At 41.5% G+C, this 19,605-nt stretch overlaps 1 protein-coding gene across 2 annotated transcripts in view; it reads right to left on the bottom strand.

Annotated features, from left to right (window-relative positions):
- Window positions 1-15,465, bottom strand: part of GAB4 (GRB2 associated binding protein family member 4) — a 51,931-nt gene extending 36,466 nt beyond the window's left edge. For both annotated transcript variants that reach the window (XM_055252909.2, XM_055252908.2), the window contains exon 1: window positions 15,185-15,465. In XM_055252909.2, the coding sequence (XP_055108884.2) occupies window positions 15,185-15,256 (72 nt within the window). In that variant the 5' untranslated portion in view covers window positions 15,257-15,465. The remainder of the gene's footprint in view (window positions 1-15,184) is intronic.
- Between the last annotated feature and the right edge of the window lie 4,140 nt (window positions 15,466-19,605).

Consider the following 19,605-nt stretch of genomic DNA (forward strand, 5'->3'; position numbering starts at 1 on the left):
GGCGATTCCTCAGGGATCTCGAACTAGAAATACCATTTGACCCAGCCATCCCATTACTGGGTATATACCCAAAGGACTATAAATCATGCTGCTATAAAGACATATGCACACGTATGTTTACTGCAGCACTATTCACAATAGCAAAAAGTTGGAACCAACCCAAATGTCCAACAACGATAGACTGGATTAAGAAAATGTGGCACATATACACCATGGAATACTATGCAGCCATAAAAAATGATGAGTTCATGTCCTTTGTAGGGACATGGATGAAACTGGAAAACATCATTCTCAGTAAACTATCACAAGGACAAATAACCAAACACCGCATGTTCTCACTCTTAGGTGGGAATTGAACAATGAGAACACATGGACACAGGAAGGGGAACATCACACTCCGGGGACTATTGTGGGGTGGGGGGAGGGGCGAGGGACAGCATTAGGAGATATACCTAATGCTAAATGACGAGTTAATGGGTTCAGCAAACCAACATGGCACATGGATACATATGTAACAAACCTGCACATTGTGCACATGTGCCCTAAAACCTAAAGTATAATAATAAAAAATAAAAAATAAAAAAAATAGAAAAAAAAAAAGAATTGGGATGCGGAGAAGTAACTTGCTCAAAGTCACAGAGCCAGTGAGTGGTAGAGCCAAAATTTGAAGCCAGAGCACATGCTCTCAATCACCTTACAACACTGCTTGAAAATACCAGCCAATACTAGAAGAATGAGAAGTAGCCAGGCATGTGAAAGTGGTGGAGGAAGCTGCTGTGTCCCAGGAAGAGGGAACTGCAAGTGCAAAGGTCCTAAGTGGGGAAGAACTTGGCTCTTTCCAGTGAGAGATGGGACAGTGTGGCATGGCAAATTTGGAAGGTAGCACATGCCACACCAAGCAGTTTATTTGACGGCTAACTCTACCTCAGGGACCGAGCTCAATGCCTTGTATCAACCTTACATTATACAATTTCTTAATACAACAGTCACCTGTGATACATATTACTTACCCCTCATATTTTGTAGAAAGTGAAGCTTCATTCACTAAGTAAATTTGCCTATGATACACAGCTATTAGGTAGAGCCACGATTCAAACCAGGTGGGACTGACTGCAAAATTCAGGCCACAACCACACATGACATCAGGTCAAGCTAAATACAATCATTTGTCCAAGAATCATCTCCACCTCCCTAGAGAAGCACCTGGCTATGAACAGAAGATGCACCCAGACTTCTAAGAGACTCTTCTGAATAAGGTGACTGTGAGGGAAATGCTTTGTGCTATGGGACTTCAGATCAGGATTACCTTCATTCTGAACTCGGCTTTGTCCCAGAAAGCCAGTTTCTTGTTAATTTCTTCCTTTGTCTAGTAGCTCTTGGTTCTAAAACTGCATCTGTATTTCAGATTTATGTCAATATTTAATATATTTAATATTTATTTGCTTATATTTATTATTTGTATATTTATATAAATAATTATATATATTTATAAATATATGTGATTATATATAAATATATGTAATTTATATATAACTGTATATAATAAAAATATATATATACTATATAATAAAAATTTATATATAATATATAAATTATAATTTATGTATATATAAATATTTATATTACTTATATTTTAAATATATGTAAATATTTATATTTATTATTTATATTTATATAAATACATTTAATATTTATTTATTAATATATTTAATATTTACTGCTGCTAGAGTTGCCTCCTTTCACGGCCTCAGTTGAGCCCTGGTACCCTGTGTTGACCTGTGGTGTCTGTCTCTACATCAGGCCAGCAGAATGTAGTCTATGGCTAAGGATCCTCATAAAAAGGGACAATGGCCAGCCGAAGGTAAAAACAGAGAAAGAGGTCACTGGGAAGTTTGAACATGGTGCAGAACCCACCACAGCACAGCAAAGCTGCTGTAGCCAGTCTGCCTCTCTGGATTCTGCCTCTCTAGGCAGGGTATCTCTGAAAGAAAGGCAGCATCCCCAGTCAGGGGCTTATAGATAAAACTCCCATCTCCCTGGGACAGAGCACCTGGAGGAAGAGGTAGCTGTGGGCGCAGCTTCAGCAGACTTAAACGTTCTGCCTGTGGCTTTGAAGAGCACAGTGTATCTCCCAGCACAGCACCTGAGCTCTGCTAAGGAACAGACTGCCTCCTCAAGTGGGTCTCTGACCCCTGACCCTCCTGACTAGGAGACATCTCCCAGCAGGGGTTGACAGATAACTCATACAGGAGAGCTCCAGCTGGCATCTGGCAGGTGCCCCTCTGGGACAAAGCTTCCAGAGGAAGGAGCAGGCATCAATCTTTGCTCTTCTGCAGCCTCCACTGGTGATACCCAGGCAAACAGCGTCTGGAGTGGACCTCCAGCAAACTCCAGCAGACCTGCAGAAGAGGAGCCTGACTGTCAGAAGGAAAACTAACAAACAGAAAGCAATAGCACCAACATCAACAAAAAGGACACCCACGCAAAAACCCCATCCAAAGATCACCAACATCAAAGACCAAAAATAGACAAATTCACAAAGATGAGGAAAAACTGGGGCAAAAAGGCTGAAAATTCCAAAATCCAGAATGCCTCTTCTCCTCCAAAAGATCACAACTCCTTGCCAGCACGGGAACGACATTGGATGGAGAATGAGTTTGACGAACTGACAGAAGTAGGCTTCAGAAGGTGGGTAAAAACAAACTCCTCCGAGCTAAAGGAGCATGTTCTAACCCAATGCGAGGAAGCTAAAAACCTTGATAAATGGTTATAGGAACTGCTAACTAGGATAACCAGTTTAGAAAAGAACATAAATGACTTCATGAAGCTGAAAGAGACAGTACGAGAACTTCGTGAAAAATACACAAGTATCAATAGCCGAATTGATCAAGCAGAAGAAAGGATATCAGAGATTGAAGATTAACTTAATGAAATAAAGCATGAAGACAAGATTAGAGAAAAAAAAAAACAAGGAATGAACAAAGCCTCAAAGAAATATGGGACTATGTGAAAAGGTCAAATCTATGTTTGATTGGTATACGTGAAAATGGCAGGGAGAATGGAACCAAATTGGAAAACATTCTTAAGGATATTATCCAGAAGAACTTCCCCAACCTAGCAAGACAAGCCAACATTCAAATGCAAGAAATACAAAGAACACCACCATGATACTCCTTGAGAAGCGCAACCCCAAGACACATAGTTGTCAGATTCACAAAGGTTGAAATGAAGGAAAAAAATGGTAAGGGCAGCCAGAGAGAAAGCTCAGGTTACCCACAAAAAGAAGCCCATCAGACTAAGAGCAGATCTCTCTGCAAAAACCCTACAGCCAGAAGAGAGTGAAGGCCAATATTCAACATTCTTTTTTTTATTATTATCATACTTTAAGTTCTATGGTACATGGGCAAAACGTGCAGGTTTGTTACACATGTAAACATATGCCATGTTGGTGTGCTGCATCCGTTAACTCACCATTTACATTATGTATATCTCCTAATGCTATCCCTCCCCCATCCCCCCACCCCACAACAGGCCTCAGTGTGTGATGTTCCCCACCCTGTGTCCAAGTGTTCTCATTGTTCAATTCCCACCTATGAGTGAGAATATGTGGTGTTTGGTTTCCTGTCCTTGCACTAGTTTGCTGAGAATGATGGTTTCCAGCTTCATCCATGTCCCTACAAAGGACATGAACTCATCATTTTTTATGGCTGCATAGTATTCCATGGCGTATATGTGCCACATTCTCTTTTTTGTTTGTTTGTTTTGTTTTGTTTTGTTTTTTGTTCTGTTTTTATTATACCTTAGGTTTTAGGGTACATGTGCACAATGTGCAGGTTTGTTACATATGTATCCATGTGCCACATTGATTTCCTGCACCCATTAACTCGTCATTTAGCATTAGGTATATCTCCTAATGCTGTCCCTCCCCCCTCCCCCAACTCCACAACAGTCCCCGGAGTGTGATGTTCCCCTTCCTGTGTCCATGAGTTCTCATTGTTCAATTCCCACCTATGAGTGAGAACATGCGGTGTTTGGTTTTTTGTCCTTGCGATAGTTTACTGAGAATGATGTTTTCCAGTTTCATCCATGTCCCTACAAAGGATATGAACTCATCCTTTTCTATGGCTGCATAGTATTCCATGGTGTATATGTGCCACATTTTCTTAATCCAGTCTACTGTTGTTGGACATTTGGGTTGGTTCCAAGACTGCTATTGTGAATAGTGCCACAATAAACATACGTGTGCATGTGTCTTTATAGCAGCATGATTTATAGTCCTTTGGGTATATACCCAGTAATGGGATGGCTGGGTCAAATGGTATTTCTAGTTCGAGATCCCTGAGGAATCGCCACACTGACTTCCACAATGGTTGAACTAGTTTACAGTCCCACCAACAATGTAAAAGTGTTCCTATTTCTCCACATCCTCTCCAGCACCTGTTGTTTCCTGATTTTTTAATGATGGCCATTCTAACTGGTGTCAGATGGTATCTCACTGTGGGTTTGATTTGCATTTCTCTGATGGCCAGTGATGATGAGCATTTCTTCATGTGTTTTTTGGCTGCATAAATGTCTTCTTTTGAGAAGTGTCTGTTCATGTCCTTTGCCCACTTTTTGATGGGGTTGTTTTTTTCTTGTAAATTTGTTTGAGTTCATTGTAGATTCTGGATATTAGCCCTTTGTCAGATGAGTAGGTTGCAAAAATTTTCTCCCATTCTGTAGGTTGCCTTTTCACTCTGATGGTAGTTTCTTTTGCTGTGCAGAAGCTCTTTAGTTTAATGAGATCCCATTTGTCAATTTTGGCTTCTGTTGCCATTGCTTTTGGTGTTTTAGACATGAAGTCCTTGCCCATGCCTATGTCCTGAATGGTATTGCCTAGGTTTTCTTCTAGGGTTTTAATGGTTTTAGGTCTAACATGTAAGTCTTTAATCCATCTTGAATTAATTTTTGTATAAGGTGTAAGGAAGGGATCCAGTTTCAGCTTTCTACATATGGCTAGCCAGTTTTCCCAGCACCATTTATTAAATAGGGAATCCTTTCCCCATTTCTTGTTTTTGTCAGGTTTGTCAAAGATCAGATAGTTGTAGATATGCGGCATCATTTCTGAGGGCTCTGTTCTGTTCCATTGATCTATGTCTCTGTTGTGGTACCAGTACCATGCTGTTTTGGTTACTGTAGCCTTGTAGTATAGTTTGAAGTCAGGTAGGGTGATGCCTCCAGCTTTGTTCTTTTGGCTTAGGATTGACTTGGCGATGTGGGCTCTTTTTTGGTTCCATATGAACTTTAAAGTAGTTTTTTCCAATTCTGTGAAGAAAGTCATTGGTAGCTTGATGGGGATGGCATTGAATCTATAAATTACCTTGGGCAGTATGGCCATTTTCACGATATTGATTCTTCATACCCATGAGCATGGAATGTTCTTCCATTTGTTTGTATCCTCTTTTATTTCATTGAGCAGTGTTTTGTAGTTCTCCTTGAAGAGGTCCTTCCCATCCCTTGTAAGTTGGATTCCTAGGTATTTTATTCTCTTTGAAGCAATTGTGAATGGGAGTTCACTCATGATTTGGCTGTTTGTCTGTGATTGGTGTACAAGAATGCTTGTGATTTTTGTACATTGATTTTGTATCCTGAGACTTTGCTGAAGTTGCTAATCAGCTTAAGGAGATTTTGGGCTGAGACGATGGGGTTTTCTAGATATACAATCATGTCATCTGCAAACAGGGACAATTTGACTTCCTCTTTTCCTAATTGAATACCCTTTATTTCCTTCTCCTGCCTGATTGCTCTGGCCAGAACTTCCAATACTATGTTGAATAGGAGCGGTGAGAGAGGACATCCCTGTCTTGATGTGCCACATTCTCTTAATCCAGTCTATCATTGCTGGACATTTGGATTGGTTCCAAGTCTTTGCTACTGTGAACAGTGCCGCAATAAACATACGTATGCATGTGTCTTTATAGCAGCATGATTTATAATCCTTTGGGTATATGCCCAGTAGTGGGATGGCTAGGTCAAATGGTATTTCTAGTTCTAGATCCTTGAGGAATCGCCACGCTGTCTTCCACAATGGTTAAAATAGTTTACACTCCCATCAACAGTGTAAAAGTGTTCCTATTTCTCCACATCCTCTCCAGCACCTGTTATTTCCTGACTTTTTAATGACTGCCATTCTAACTAGTTTGAGATGGTATCTACTTGTGGTTTTGATTTGCATTTCTCTGATGGCCAGTGATGATGAGCATTTTTTCATGTGTCTGTTGGCTGCATAAATATCTTCTTCTGATAAGTGTCTATTCATGTCCTTTGCCCACTTTTTGATGGGGTTGATTTTTTCTTGTAAATTTGTTTAAGTTCTTTGTAGATTCTGGATATTAGCCCTTTGTCAGATGGGTAGATTGTAAAAATTTTCTGCCATTCTGTAGGTTGCCTGTTCACTCTGATGGTAGTTTCTTTTGCTGTGCAGAAGCTTTTTATTTTAATTAGATCCCATTTGTCAATTTTGGCTTTTGCTGCCATTGCTTTTCATGTTTTTGTCAAGAAGTCCTTGCCCTTGCCCATGTCTATGTCCTGAATGGTATTGCCTAGGTTTTCTTCTAGGGTTTTTATGGTTTTAGGTCTAACATTTAAGTTTTTAATCCATCTTGAATTAATTTTTGTACAAGGTATAAGGAAGGGATCCAGTTTCAGCTTTCTACATATGGCTAGCCCGTTTTCCCAGCACCATTTATTAAATAAGGAATCCTTTCCCCATTTCTTGCTTTTTTCAGGTTTGTCAAAGATCAGATGGCTGTAGATGTGTGGTATTACTTCTGAGGGCTCTGTTCTGTTCCATTGGTCTATATCTCTGTTTTGGTACCAGTACCATGCTGTTTTGGTTATTGTAGCCTTGTAGTGTAGTTTGAAGTCAGGTAGCGTGATGCCTCTAGCTTTGTTCTTTTGGCTTAGGATTGTCTTGGCAATGCAGCTCTTTTTTGGTTCCGTATGAACTTTAAAGTAGTTTTTTCCAATTCTGTGAAGAAAGTCATTGGTATCTTGATGGGGATGGCATTGAATCTATAATTTACCTTGGGCAGTGTGGCCATTTTCACAATATTGATTCTCCCTACCCATGAGCATGGAAAGTTCTTCCATTTGTTTGTGTCCTCTTTTATTTCGTTGAGCAGTTTTGTAGTTCTCCTGGAAGAGGTCCTTCACATCCCTTGTAAGTTGGATTCCTAGGTATTTTATTCTCTTTGAAGCAGTTGTGAATGGGAGTTCACTCTTGATTTGGCTCTCTGTTTGTCTGTTATTGGTGTAGAGGAATGCTTGTGATTTTTGCACATTGATTTTGTATCCTGAGACTTTGCTGAATTTGCTTATCAGCTTAAGGAGATTTGGGGCTGAGATGATGGGGTTTTCTAAATATACAGTCATGTCATCTGCAAACAGGGACAATTTGACTTCCTCTTTTCCTAACTGAATACCGTTTATTTCTTTCTCTTGCCTGATTGTGCTGGCCAGAACTTCCAACACTATGTTGAATAGGAGTGGTGAGAGAGGGCATCCCTGTCTTGTGCCAGTTTTCAAAGGGAATGCTTCCAGTTTTTGCCCATTCAGTATGATATTCGCTGTCGGTTTGTCATAAGTAGCTCTTATTAATTTGAGATGTGTCCCATCAATACCTAGTTCATTGAGAGTTTTTAGCATGAAGGGCTGTTGAATTTTCTCAAACGCCTTTTCTGCATCTATTGAGATAATCACGTGGTTTTTGTCTTTGGTTCTGTTTATATGCTGGATTATGTGTGTTGATTTGCATATGTTGAACCAGCCTTGCATCCCAGGGATGAAGCCAACTTGATCGTGGTGGATAAGTGTTTTGATGTGCTGCTGGGTTCAGTTTGCCAGTATTTTATTGATTATTTTTGCATCGATGTTCATCAGGGATACTGGTCTAAAATTCTCTTTTTTTGTTGTGTCTCTGTCAGGCTTTGGTCACAGGATGATGTTGGCTTCATAAAACGAATTAGGGAGGATTCCCTCTTTTTCTATTGATTGGAATAGTTTCAGAAGGAATGGTACCAGCTCCTCTTTGTACCTCTGATAGAATTCAGCTGTGAATCCATCTGGTCCTGGACTTTCTTTGTTTGGTAGGCTATTAACTATTGCCTCAATTTCAGAACCTGTTATTGGTCTATTCAGGGATTCAACTTCTTCCTGGTTTAGTCTTGGGAGGGTGCATGTGTCCAAGAACTTATCCATTTCTTCTAGATTTTCTAGTTTATTTGTGTAGAGGTGTTTATAGTATTCTCTGGTGGTAGTTTGCATTTCTGTGGAATCAGTGGTGATATCCTCTTTATCATTTTTTATTGCATCTATTTGATTCTTCTCTCTTTTCTTCTTTATTAGTCTTGCTAGAGGTCTATCAATTCTGTTGATCTTTTCAAAAAACCAGCTCCTGGATTCATTGGTTTTTTGAAAGGTTTTTTTGTGTCTCTATCTCCTTCAGTTCTGCTCTGATCTTAGTTATTTCTTGCCTTCTGCTAGCTTTTGAATGTGTTTGTTCTTGCTTCTCTAGTTCTTTTAATTGTGATGTTAGGGTGTCAATTTTAGATCTTTCCTGCTTTCTCTTGTGGGCATTTAGTGCTATAAATTTCCATCTAGACACTGCTTTAAATGTGCCCCAGAGCTTCTGGTATGTTGTGTCTTTGTTCTCATTGGTTTCAAAGAACATCTTTATTTCTGCCTTCATTTCGTTATGTACCCAGTAGTCATTCAGGAGCAGGTTGTTCAGTTTCCATGTAGTTGAGCAGGTTTCAGTGAGTTTCTTAATCCTGAGTTCTAATTTGATTGCACTGTGGTCTGAGACATGGTTTGTTATCATTTCTGTTCTTCTACATTTGCTGAGGAGTGCTTTACTTCCAACTATGTGGTCAATTTTGGAATAAGTATGACATGGTGCTGAAAAGAATGTATATTCTGCTGATTTGGTGTGGAGAGTTCTGTAGAGGTCTATTAGGTCCGCTTGGTGTAGAGCTGAGTTCAATTCCTGGATATCCTTGTTAACTTTCTGTCTCGTTGATCTGTCTAATGTTGACAGTGGGGTGTTAAAGTCTCCCATTATTATTTTGTGGGAGTCTAAGTCTCTTTCTAGGTCTCTAAGTATTGGCTTTATGAATCTGGGTGCTCCTGTATTGGGTGCATATATATTTAGGATAGTTAGCTCTTCTTGTTGAATTGTTCCCTTTACCATTATGTAATGGCCTTGTCTCTTTTGATCTTTGTTGGTTTAAAGTCTGTTTTATCAGAGACTAGGATTGCAACCTCTGCTTTTTTTTGTTTTCTATTTGCTTCGTAGATCTTCCTCCATCCCTTTATTTTGAGCCTATGTGTGTAGCTGCAAGTGAGATAGGTCTCCTGAAAACAGCACACTGATGGGTCTTGACTCTTTATCCAATTTGCCAGTCTGTGTCTTTTAATTGGAGCATTTAGCCCATTTACATTTAAGGTTAATATTGCTATGTGTTCATTTGATCCTGTCATTATGATGTTAGCTGGTTATTTCGCTCGTTAGTTAATGCAGTTTCTTCCTAGCATCAATGGTCTTTACAATTTGGGATGTTTTTGCAGTGGCCATGCGGTTGTCCTTTCCATGTTTAGTGCTTCCTTCAGGAGCTCTTTTAGGGCAGGCCTGGTGGTGACAAAATCGCTCAGCATTTGTTTGTCTGTAAAGGATTTTATGTCTCCTTCACTTGTGAAGCTTAGTTTGGCTGGATATGAAATTCTGGGTTGAAAATTCTTTCTTTAAGAATGTTGAACATTGGCCCCCACTCTCTTCTGGCTTGTAGAGTTTCTGCGGAGAGATCAGCTGTTAGTCTGATGGGCTTCCCTTTGTGGGTAACCCGACCTTTCTCTCTGGCTGACCTCAACATTTTTTCCTTCATTTTAACTTTGGTGAATCTGAAAATTATGTGTCTTGGAGTTGCTCTTCTTGAAGCGTATCTTTGCGGCATTCTCTGTATTTCCTGAATTTGAATGTTGGCCTGCCTTGCTAGGTTGGGGAAGTTTTCCTGGATAATATCCTGCAGAGTGTTTTCCAACTTGGTTCCATTCTCCCCATCACTTTCAGGTACACCAATCAGACGTAGATTTGGTCTTTTCACATAGTCCCATATTTCTTGGATGCTTTGTTTGTTTCTTTTTACTCTTTTTTCTCTAAACTTCTCTTCTCGCTTCATTTCATTCATTTGATCTTCAATCACTGATACCCTTTCTTCCACTTGATCAAATCGGCTACTGAAGCTTGTGCATGTGTCATGTAGTTCTCGTGCCATGATTTTCAGCTCCATCGGGTCATTTAAGGACTTCTCTATACTGTTTATTCTAGTTAGCCATTTGCCTAATTTTTTGTCATGGTTTTTGGCTTCTTTGCATGGGTTCAAATATCCTCCTTTAGCTCGGAGTAGTTCATTATTACTGATCGTCTGAAGCCTTCTTCTGTCAACTCGTCAGTCATTCTCCGTCCAGCTTTGCTCCATTGCTGTACAGGAGCTGCTTTCCTTTGCAGGAGAAGAGGCACTCTGATTTTCAGAATTTTCAGCTTTTCCCTGCCCCTAGAGGTGGAGTCTACAGAGGCAGGCAGGCCTCCTTGAACTGAGGTGGGCTCTACCCAGTTCGAGCTTCCAGGCCACTTTGTTTACCTACTCAAGCCTCAGCAATGGTGGGTGCCCCTCCCCCAGCCTGGCTGCTGCCTTACAGTTTGATCTCAGACTGCTGTGCTAGCAGTGAGCGAGGCTCCGTGGGCATGGGACCCTCCAAGCCAGGCACAGGATATAATCTCCTGGTGTGCTGTTTGCTAAGGCCATTGGAAAAGTGCAGTATTAGGGTGGGAGTGTCCCGATTTCCCAGGTACCATCTGTCACGGCTTCCCTTTGCCAGGAAAGGGAATTCCCTGACCCCTTGCAATTCCTGGGTGAGGCAATGCCCCACCCTGCTCCATGGGCTGCACCCACTGTCTGACAAGTCCCTGTGAGATGAACCCGGTGCCTCAGCTGGAAATGCAGAAATCACCCATCTTCTGCATTGCTCATGCTAGGAGCTGCGGACTGGAGCTGTTCCTATTTGGCCATCTTGGAACCTCCGTTTTCAACATTCTTAAAGAAAAGAATTTTCAACCCAGAATTTCATATCCAGCCAAACAAAGGTGCATAAGTGAAGGAGAAATAAAATCCTTTACAGACCAGCAAATGCTAAGGGATTCTGTCACCACCAGGCCTGCCTTACAAGAGCTCCTGAGGAAGCACTAAATATGCAAAGGAAAAACTGGTACCAGCAACTGCAAAAACATACCAAAATGTAAAGACCACCAACATGATGAAGATACTGCACCAACAGGCAAAATAATCAGCTAGCATCATAATGACAGGATCAAATTCACACATAACAATATTAACCTTATGTTCTCACTCATAGGTGGGAATTGAACAATGAGAACACATGGTCACAGGAAGGGGAACATCACACAGCAGGGCCTGTTGTTGGGCAGGGAAGGCGGGAGGGATAGCATTAGGAGATATACTTAATGTTAAATGACGAGTTAATGGGTGCAGCACACCAACATGGCACACGTATACATATGTAACAGACCTGCACGTTGTACACATGTACCCTAAAACTTAAAGTATAATAAAAAAATTAACCTTAAATGTAAATGGGCTAAATGCCCAATTAAAAGACACAGACTGGTAAATTGGATAGTCAAGATGCATCAGCATGCTGTATTCAGGAGGCCCATCTGATGTGCAAAGACACACATAGGCTCAAAATAAAGGGATGGAAGAATATTTACCAAGCAAATGGAAACCAAAAGAAAGCAGGGTTTGCAATCCTAGCCTCTGATAAAACACACTTTAAACCAACAAACATCAAAAAAGAAAAGATGGGCATTAAATAATGGCAAAGGGATCAATGCCACAAGAAGAGCTAACTACCCTAAATATATATGCACCCAAGACAGGAGCACCCAGATTCATAAAGCAAGTTCTTAGACACCTAGAAAGAGACTTAGACTCCCACACAATGATAGTGGGAGACTTTAACACCCCACTCTCAATATTAGGCAGATCAACAATACAGAAATGAAACAAGGATATTCAGAACTTGAACTCATCTCTGGACCAAGTGGACCTAATAGACATCTACAGAGCTCCCCACCCCAAATCAACAGAATATACATTCTTCTGAGCACCACATAGCACTCACTTATTCTAAAATTGCCTACATAATTGGAAGTAAAACACTCCTCAGCAAATGTAAATGAATGGAAATCATAACAGTCTCTTAGACCCCAGAGCAATCAAATTAGAACTCAGGATTAAGAAACTCACTCAAAAATGCACAACTACATGGAAACTGAAAAACCTGCTCCTGAGTAATTACTGGGTAAATAACAAAATCAAGGCAGAAATAAAGATTTTTTTAAAACCAATCAAAACAAAGACACAATGTACCACAATCTCTGGGACACAGCTAAAGCAATCTTTAGAAGGAAATGTATAGCACTAAATGCCCACAAGAGAAAGCGAGAAAGATCTAAAATAGACACCCTAACATCAAAATTAAAAGAACTAGAGAAGCAAGAGCAAATAAATTCAAAAGCTAGCAGAAGACAAACTAAGATCAGAGCAGAGCTAAAGGAGATAGAGATACAAAAAAACCCTTCAAAAAATCAGTAAGTTTAGGAGCTGTTTTTTAAAAAATTAGATAGACCGCTAGCCAGACTAATAAAGAATCAAATAGACACAACAAAGAAGAATCAAATAGACACAATGAAAAATGATAGAGGGGTATCACCACTGATCCCACAGAAGTGCAAACTACCATCAGAGAATACTATAAACACCTCTATGCAAATAAACTAGGAAATTCATAAGAAATGGATAAATTCCTGGACACATACATCTTCCCAAGACTAAACCAGGAAGAGGTCAAATCTCTGAATAGACCAATAATAAATTCTGAAATTGAGGCGGTAATTAACAGCCTATCAACAACAACAAAAAAAGCCCAGGACCAGACCGATTCACAGCCAATTTCTACCAGAGGTACAAAAATGAGCTGGTACCATTCCTTCTGAAACTATTCCAAACAATGCAAAAAGAGGGACGCCTCCCTAACTCATTTTATGAGGACAGCATCATCCTGATACAAAACCCTGGCAGAGATACAACAAAAAAAGAAAATTTGGGGCCAATATCCCTAATGAACATCAATGCGAAAACCCTCAATAAAATACTGGCAAACCAAACCCAGGCACATCAAAAAGCTTATCGACCACAATCAAGTCAACTTCATTCCTGGGATGCAAGGCTGGTTCAACATATGCAAATCAATAAACGTAATCCATCACATAAAAAGAACCAATGACAAAAACCACATGATTATCTCAATAGATGCAGAACAGGCCTTTGATAAAATTCAACACCACTTCATGCTAAAAACTCTCAATTAACTAAGTACTGATGGAACATATCTCAAAATAGTAAGTTATTTATGACAAACTCACAGCTAATATTATACCGAATGGGCAAAAACTAGAAGGATTCCCTTTGAAAACCGGCAAAAGACAAGGATGCCCTCTCTCACCACTACTATTCAACATAGTATTGGAAGTTCGGGCCAGGACAATCAGGCAAGAGAAAGAAATAAAGGGTATTCAAACAGGAAGAGAGGAAGTTACATTGTCCCTGTTTGTAGATGACATGATTCTATATTTAGAAAACCCCATCGTCTCAGCCCCAAAACTCCTTAAGCTGATAAGCAACTTCAGTAAAGTCTCAGGATACAAAATCCATGTGCAAAAATCACAAGCATTCCTATACACCAAAAATAGACAAATAGAGAGCCAAATCATGAGTGAACTCCCATTCACAATTGCTACCAAGAGAATAAAATACCTAGGAATACAACCTACAACAGATGTGAAGGACTTCTTCAAGGAGAACTACAAACCACTGCTCAAGAAAATAAGAGAGGACACAAACAAATGGAAGAACATTCCATGCTCATGGATAGGAAGAATCAGTATTGTGAAAACGGCAATACTGCCCAAAGTAATTTACAGATTCAATGCTATTCCAATCAAGCTACCATTGACTTTCTTTACAGAATTAGAAAAATCCACTTTAAATTTCGTATGTAACCAAAACACAGCCCGTATAGCCAAGACAATTCTAAGCAAAAATAACAAAGCTGGAGGCATCACGCTACCCAACTTCAAACTGTACTACAAGGTTATAGTAACCAAAATAACATGGTACTGGTACCAAGACAAATATATAGACCAATGGAACAGAACAGAGGCCTCAGAAATAACACCACACATCTACAACCATCTGATCGTTGACAAACCTGACAAAAACTAGCAATGGGGAAAGGATTCCCTATTTAATAAATGGCGTTGGGAAAACTGGCTAGCCATGTGCAGAAAACTGAAAGTGGACCCCTTCCTTACATCTTATACAAAAATTAACTCAGTTCTGAAGGAGGTCGGGGTCAAGATGGATTAAAGACTTAAATGTAAGACCTAAGACCATAGAAACCTTAGAAGAAAACCTAGGCAATATCATTCAGGACATAGGCATGGGCAAAGACTTCATAACTAAAACACCAAAAGCAATGGTAACAAAAGCCGGGAAGCGGGTGCAAGGCCCCCGCGTTTTCTTGGGGCCCGGGAAGGAAGGGGAGAGGGTGTGAGGTGCCTGCCTTCTCGGGGCTTGGGAGGGAAGGTGAGCAGGTTTAAGGCGCCTGCCTTCCTTGGGGCCTGGGAGGGAAGAAGAGAGGGTGCGAGGTGCCCGCCATTCTCAGGGCCTGGGAGGGAAGGGGAGCGGGTGTGAGGTTCCTGCCCTTTGCGAGGCTGTGGAGCCTGCTGTGTCTCCTTTTCCGCCCATTCTCCGACCTGCAGGCCCACAGCCCTCAGGGTAATAGGGTCCCCAGCCCCGGAATCAACTCCCTGGGTCTCGGAACGCAACCCACACAAACCTGGACCCTGTCTCTCGCTGGCAGGGAGTCGCCTTCTCATGCAGACATGGAAAAGTCGCCTCCACCCGCAGCTCCTCCCGTGGACATAGGTCGCCTCCCCCACGCCCCTCCCGGAGCCCCCCAGACCCTCCGTGGCGCTCCTGGTCCCGCCCCCACTGCCCGCACTCACAAAGAGCCTCAGCTTCTCCTCGGGGGGCGACTTCCTCAGCCAGCCGCTGTAAAGCACGTGGCCACTGCTCATGCTTCCGCCGGCGGGGGCACTTCCGGACCACGAAGACAAAGGCGCAAATGCCGGGTCAGGTGGGCACAGCTCCCGGGAGGGTGAGGGGGACGGCAGGGAAATGGGGGCCACAGCTCACAGTGAAGGTGGGGGAGACAGGGCCAGAGGGCGTTGCTGGAAGTGGAGTGTGAGAGACAGCTTGCGATTCCCTGGGACTGTGGGGTAGAAAGTGCAGTTATAGGGGAGGTCGGGGTCAGAGGTGAAGCTCATGGGGAGGGCGGGACCCGGGCGCGGGGGCTCACAGGCGAGGGCGGGGTTCAGGTTCCAGCTGGGCTTTGAGTTCCGGTTCAGGCTTCCACCTGTGGTTCCGGTTCCAGTTTGAAGTGGAGTTTAAGATTAAAGTTTAGATGAGGCCTCTGGTTCAGGGTTTGCGTTGGGGATTGGGGTGGGGATTTGCACCCTGGGTCAGCCTGGGTGCATCTAATCGGGACCACCGGGGCAGGGGACATGGGCTGGGTGGCTCCTTGGGAGAGGGGGGACAGGGAGCGCAGCTGGTGGGGAGGACAAGGCCATATGTGTTCTGCCCCTATTACTCCTCACTCACTCCGTTCCAGCCCCACTCGCTTTCTCTGGCTCCTCAAACATGTCAAGCACTCCCTGCCTCGGGGCCTTTGCAGTGTCTGTTGCCTTCAGGTGGAATGCTCTTCCCATAGATCTCTCTATGACTCTCTCTCTCTCGCTCTGCTCTAATGTCTCTTTTGCAGTGAGGCCTTTCCTGATCACCCTACAGAAAAGCACCCAGCAATATTCTCTATTCCTCTTCCTTGCCTTGTCTTGGTAGCACTTGCTCCTTGCTGACATATAGAAAGAATATGTGTTTATGCAATGGTGAATGTGATGACCACAGATTTTTCCCCAGCCCTGTTCTAGGCAGAGACCGGGAAGTGGGTCATTCCTGTCCCCTATTCCAATTCTCTCCTTCTATAATGGCTTATTTTTCTTTTTTAATGTTCTAATGTTAAGCAATTTCAGTTGATTTTTTCATAAGCTGGAAGGTCCATGAAATCTCTTTCTATGGCCATTATTTTCTCAAACATTGCAGTGTCTTTTTTCAGTGTTTTCCCATATATAATGATATTCCTAGGAATGTCTCCTTGGCCTTCCTATCTAAATTCACCCAATGTGGTGTTCTTCATATTTCAAGTGAATTCAATACTGCCTTCATAGTTGTTGGCACATTTAAACTTTTATTGTCCCTGGTAGGTAGGTGCTCATCTTATTGGTTAAATGAATGATTTCGGCAATTTCACTTTTTAAATTATTTTTATTTTGAGACAGGGTCTCAGTCTGTTGCCCAGGCTGGAGTGCAGTGACGTGATCTCAGCTCACTGCAGCCTCGACATCCCAGGCTTAGGCAATCTTCCCACCTCAGCCTCCCAAGTAGTTGGGATTACAGACATGTGCCACAGCACTCCACTAATTTTTTTCTATTTTTGTAGAGACAGGATCTTGTTATGTTGCCCAGGCTAGTCTGTAACTCATACACTCAAGTAATCAGCCCATCTGGGTCTCCCAATGTGCTGGGATTACAGGCATCAGCCACAATGCCCAGCCTAAAATGTCTTTTTGACAGTGATTTTGAAGATTAAGCAGGCTAGTGGGCCAAGCACGTAGTACAACATTTGAAGCCCAAAGGCAGGGAGTGTGAGCCCCAGGTGGCGGTGGCGAGGACAAAAGGAGAAGCAGGAGGCAATGGGGAAGAGACACATGAGACTGGAACTCAGGGCTCTTCAGGGAGAGAAGCTTCCAGATCCTGGAGAAGGGGCGAGACCCATGCGAGTCCCCTGGACGCTCAAAAGGAAGGGCCAGGTTTCCCTGACACAGTGGGCTCCGTGGCCTCCTCTCCTCCTTTTCACCTCAGGAGGGAGGGAAAGAGGGGAAGAGAAGGTCCTGCAGAGGAGGCAGGATGGCCAGTCGAGGGGGGCCTTGGGCACTTTTTCCCAAGGGCTGCCTCCTTCAGCTGCCCCAGGGGCTTCCTTGAACAAGGACTCCCTGCTCTCCTGCTGAGAGCCAGAGTGGGTCCTCTGTCCCTCACCATGAAGTTCAATGAGTTTTGGAGAGTCTGCATGAGGCGAAGGGGCTTCAGCCCAACCGCTGGTCCCTGCTGCACTCACTCTTCAAGAAGGACCACCAGCTGCCTGATGGTGAGCATGGAGCAGGTCTGAGTGGGCCAGACTAGGGCCCAGAAACACACCAAAATTGAAACACAAAGAAATACAAAACATGAACAGACCAATAACAAATAATGAGATCAAAGCTGTAATAAAATGTCTCCCAGTAAAGAAAAGCCCAATATTCTATGGCTTCACTACTGAATTCTAACAAACATTTAAAGAAATAACACCAATCCGACTGAAACTATTCCACAAAATAGAGATGGGGAATACTTCCAAACTCATTCTATAACACCAGAATTACCTTTATACCAAAATCAAAGACACTTTAAAAAAAGAAAATGACAATATCTCCAATTAATATTGATGCAAAAATCCTCAACAAAATGCTAGCAAACCTTTAAGCCATACATTAAAAATATCATTCTTCATGATCATGTGTGATTTATCACAAGGATGCAAATCAATCCATATGATACATCACATCATGGTTGCAAATCAATCCATATGATACATCACATCAACAAAATGAATGAAAAGATTATATAGTCATTTAAATTAAGGCATTTAAAAAACGCATTTGATAAAATTCAACATCCCATCATGATTAAAAACCCTCAAAAACCTGAGTAGAGAAAGATCATTATTAACATAATAAAAGCCGTATATGACATACCCACAGCTAGCATCATACTGACAGGGGAAACACTGAAATCCCCTTCTCTAAGATCTGCAACATGACCAGGATGCCCACTTTCACTACCGTTATTCTCCATAGTACTGGAAGTCCTAGCAAGAGCAATCAGACAAGAGAGAAATAAAGGGCATCTAAAGGGAAGAAGACAAATTATCCTTGTTTGCAGATGATGTAATCTTATATTTGTAAAAAACCTGAAGACTCCACGAAAACTACTAGAACTGATAAATTCAGTAGAGTTTTGGGATACAAATCAATATATAAAAATCAGTAGCATTTCTTTTTTTTTTTTTTTTTTTTGAGACCGAGCGAGACTCTGTCACCCAGGCTGGAGTGCAGTGGCACAATCTTGGCTCACTGCAAGCTCCACCTCCTGGGTTTACACCATTCTCCTGCCTCAGCCTCCCGAGGAACTGGGGCTACAGGCGCCCACCATCACGCCTGGCTAATTTTTTTTGTATTTTTAGTAGAGACGGGGTTTCACCATGTTAGCCAGTATGATCTCGATCTCCTGACCTCATGATCTGCCCGCCTTGGCTTCCCAAAGTGCTGGGATTACAGGCATGAGCCACCGCGTCCGGCAGGAATCAGTAGCATTTCTATATGCCAAGAGTGAACAATCTGAAAAAGAATTTAAAAAGAAATACCATTTATAATAGCCACAAATAGAACTAAATACATAGAAATCAACCAAAGAAGTAAAGGATTTCTACAACAAAAACTATAACACAATCATAAAATAAATTGAAGACACAAAAATTGAAAGATATTCCATGTTCATGGATTGAAAGTGTTAGTATGTTAAAATGTCTATATTACCAAAAACAATTCATAGATTAAATGCAGGAGTCACATTAACTGACTTCAAATTATATTACAAAGCTATAGTAACTGTAGCAGCCTGGTACTGGCATAAAAATAGACACATAAACCAATGGAATTGAACAGATAACCCAGAAAAAAATTTTATACATTTTCACTGAACTCATTTTCAACAAAGCTGCCAAGAACTTAAATTAGGGAAAAGACAATCTCTTCAACAAATCGTACTTGGAAAACTGGATATCTACATGCAAAAGAATGAAACTATAACCCCAACTCTTGCCATATACAAAAGTCAAATCAAAATGGATTAAATACTTAAATCTAAGACCTCAAATTAAAAAACTACTACAAGAAAACACTGGGGAAAGTCTCTCCAGGTCTTGGCAAAAATGTCTTGAGTAATATCCCACAAGCACAGGCAACCAAAGCAAATATGGACAAATGAAGTTACATCAAGTTAAAAATCTTCTGCATGTCAAAGGAAATGATCAATAAAGTGAGGAGACAACCCACAGAATAGGAGAACATATTTGCAAACTATTCACCTGACAAAGGATTAATAACTAGAACGGATAAGCAGCTCAAATTACTGTATAGGAAAAAAATCTAGTAATCTGATTTTTAAAATGAGCAAAATATTTCAATAAGCATTTCTTAAAAGAAGACATATGAAT

Source organism: Symphalangus syndactylus, chromosome 18, assembly GCF_028878055.3.
Source record: "Symphalangus syndactylus isolate Jambi chromosome 18, NHGRI_mSymSyn1-v2.1_pri, whole genome shotgun sequence".
NCBI classification, from domain to species: domain Eukaryota; kingdom Metazoa; phylum Chordata; class Mammalia; order Primates; family Hylobatidae; genus Symphalangus; species Symphalangus syndactylus.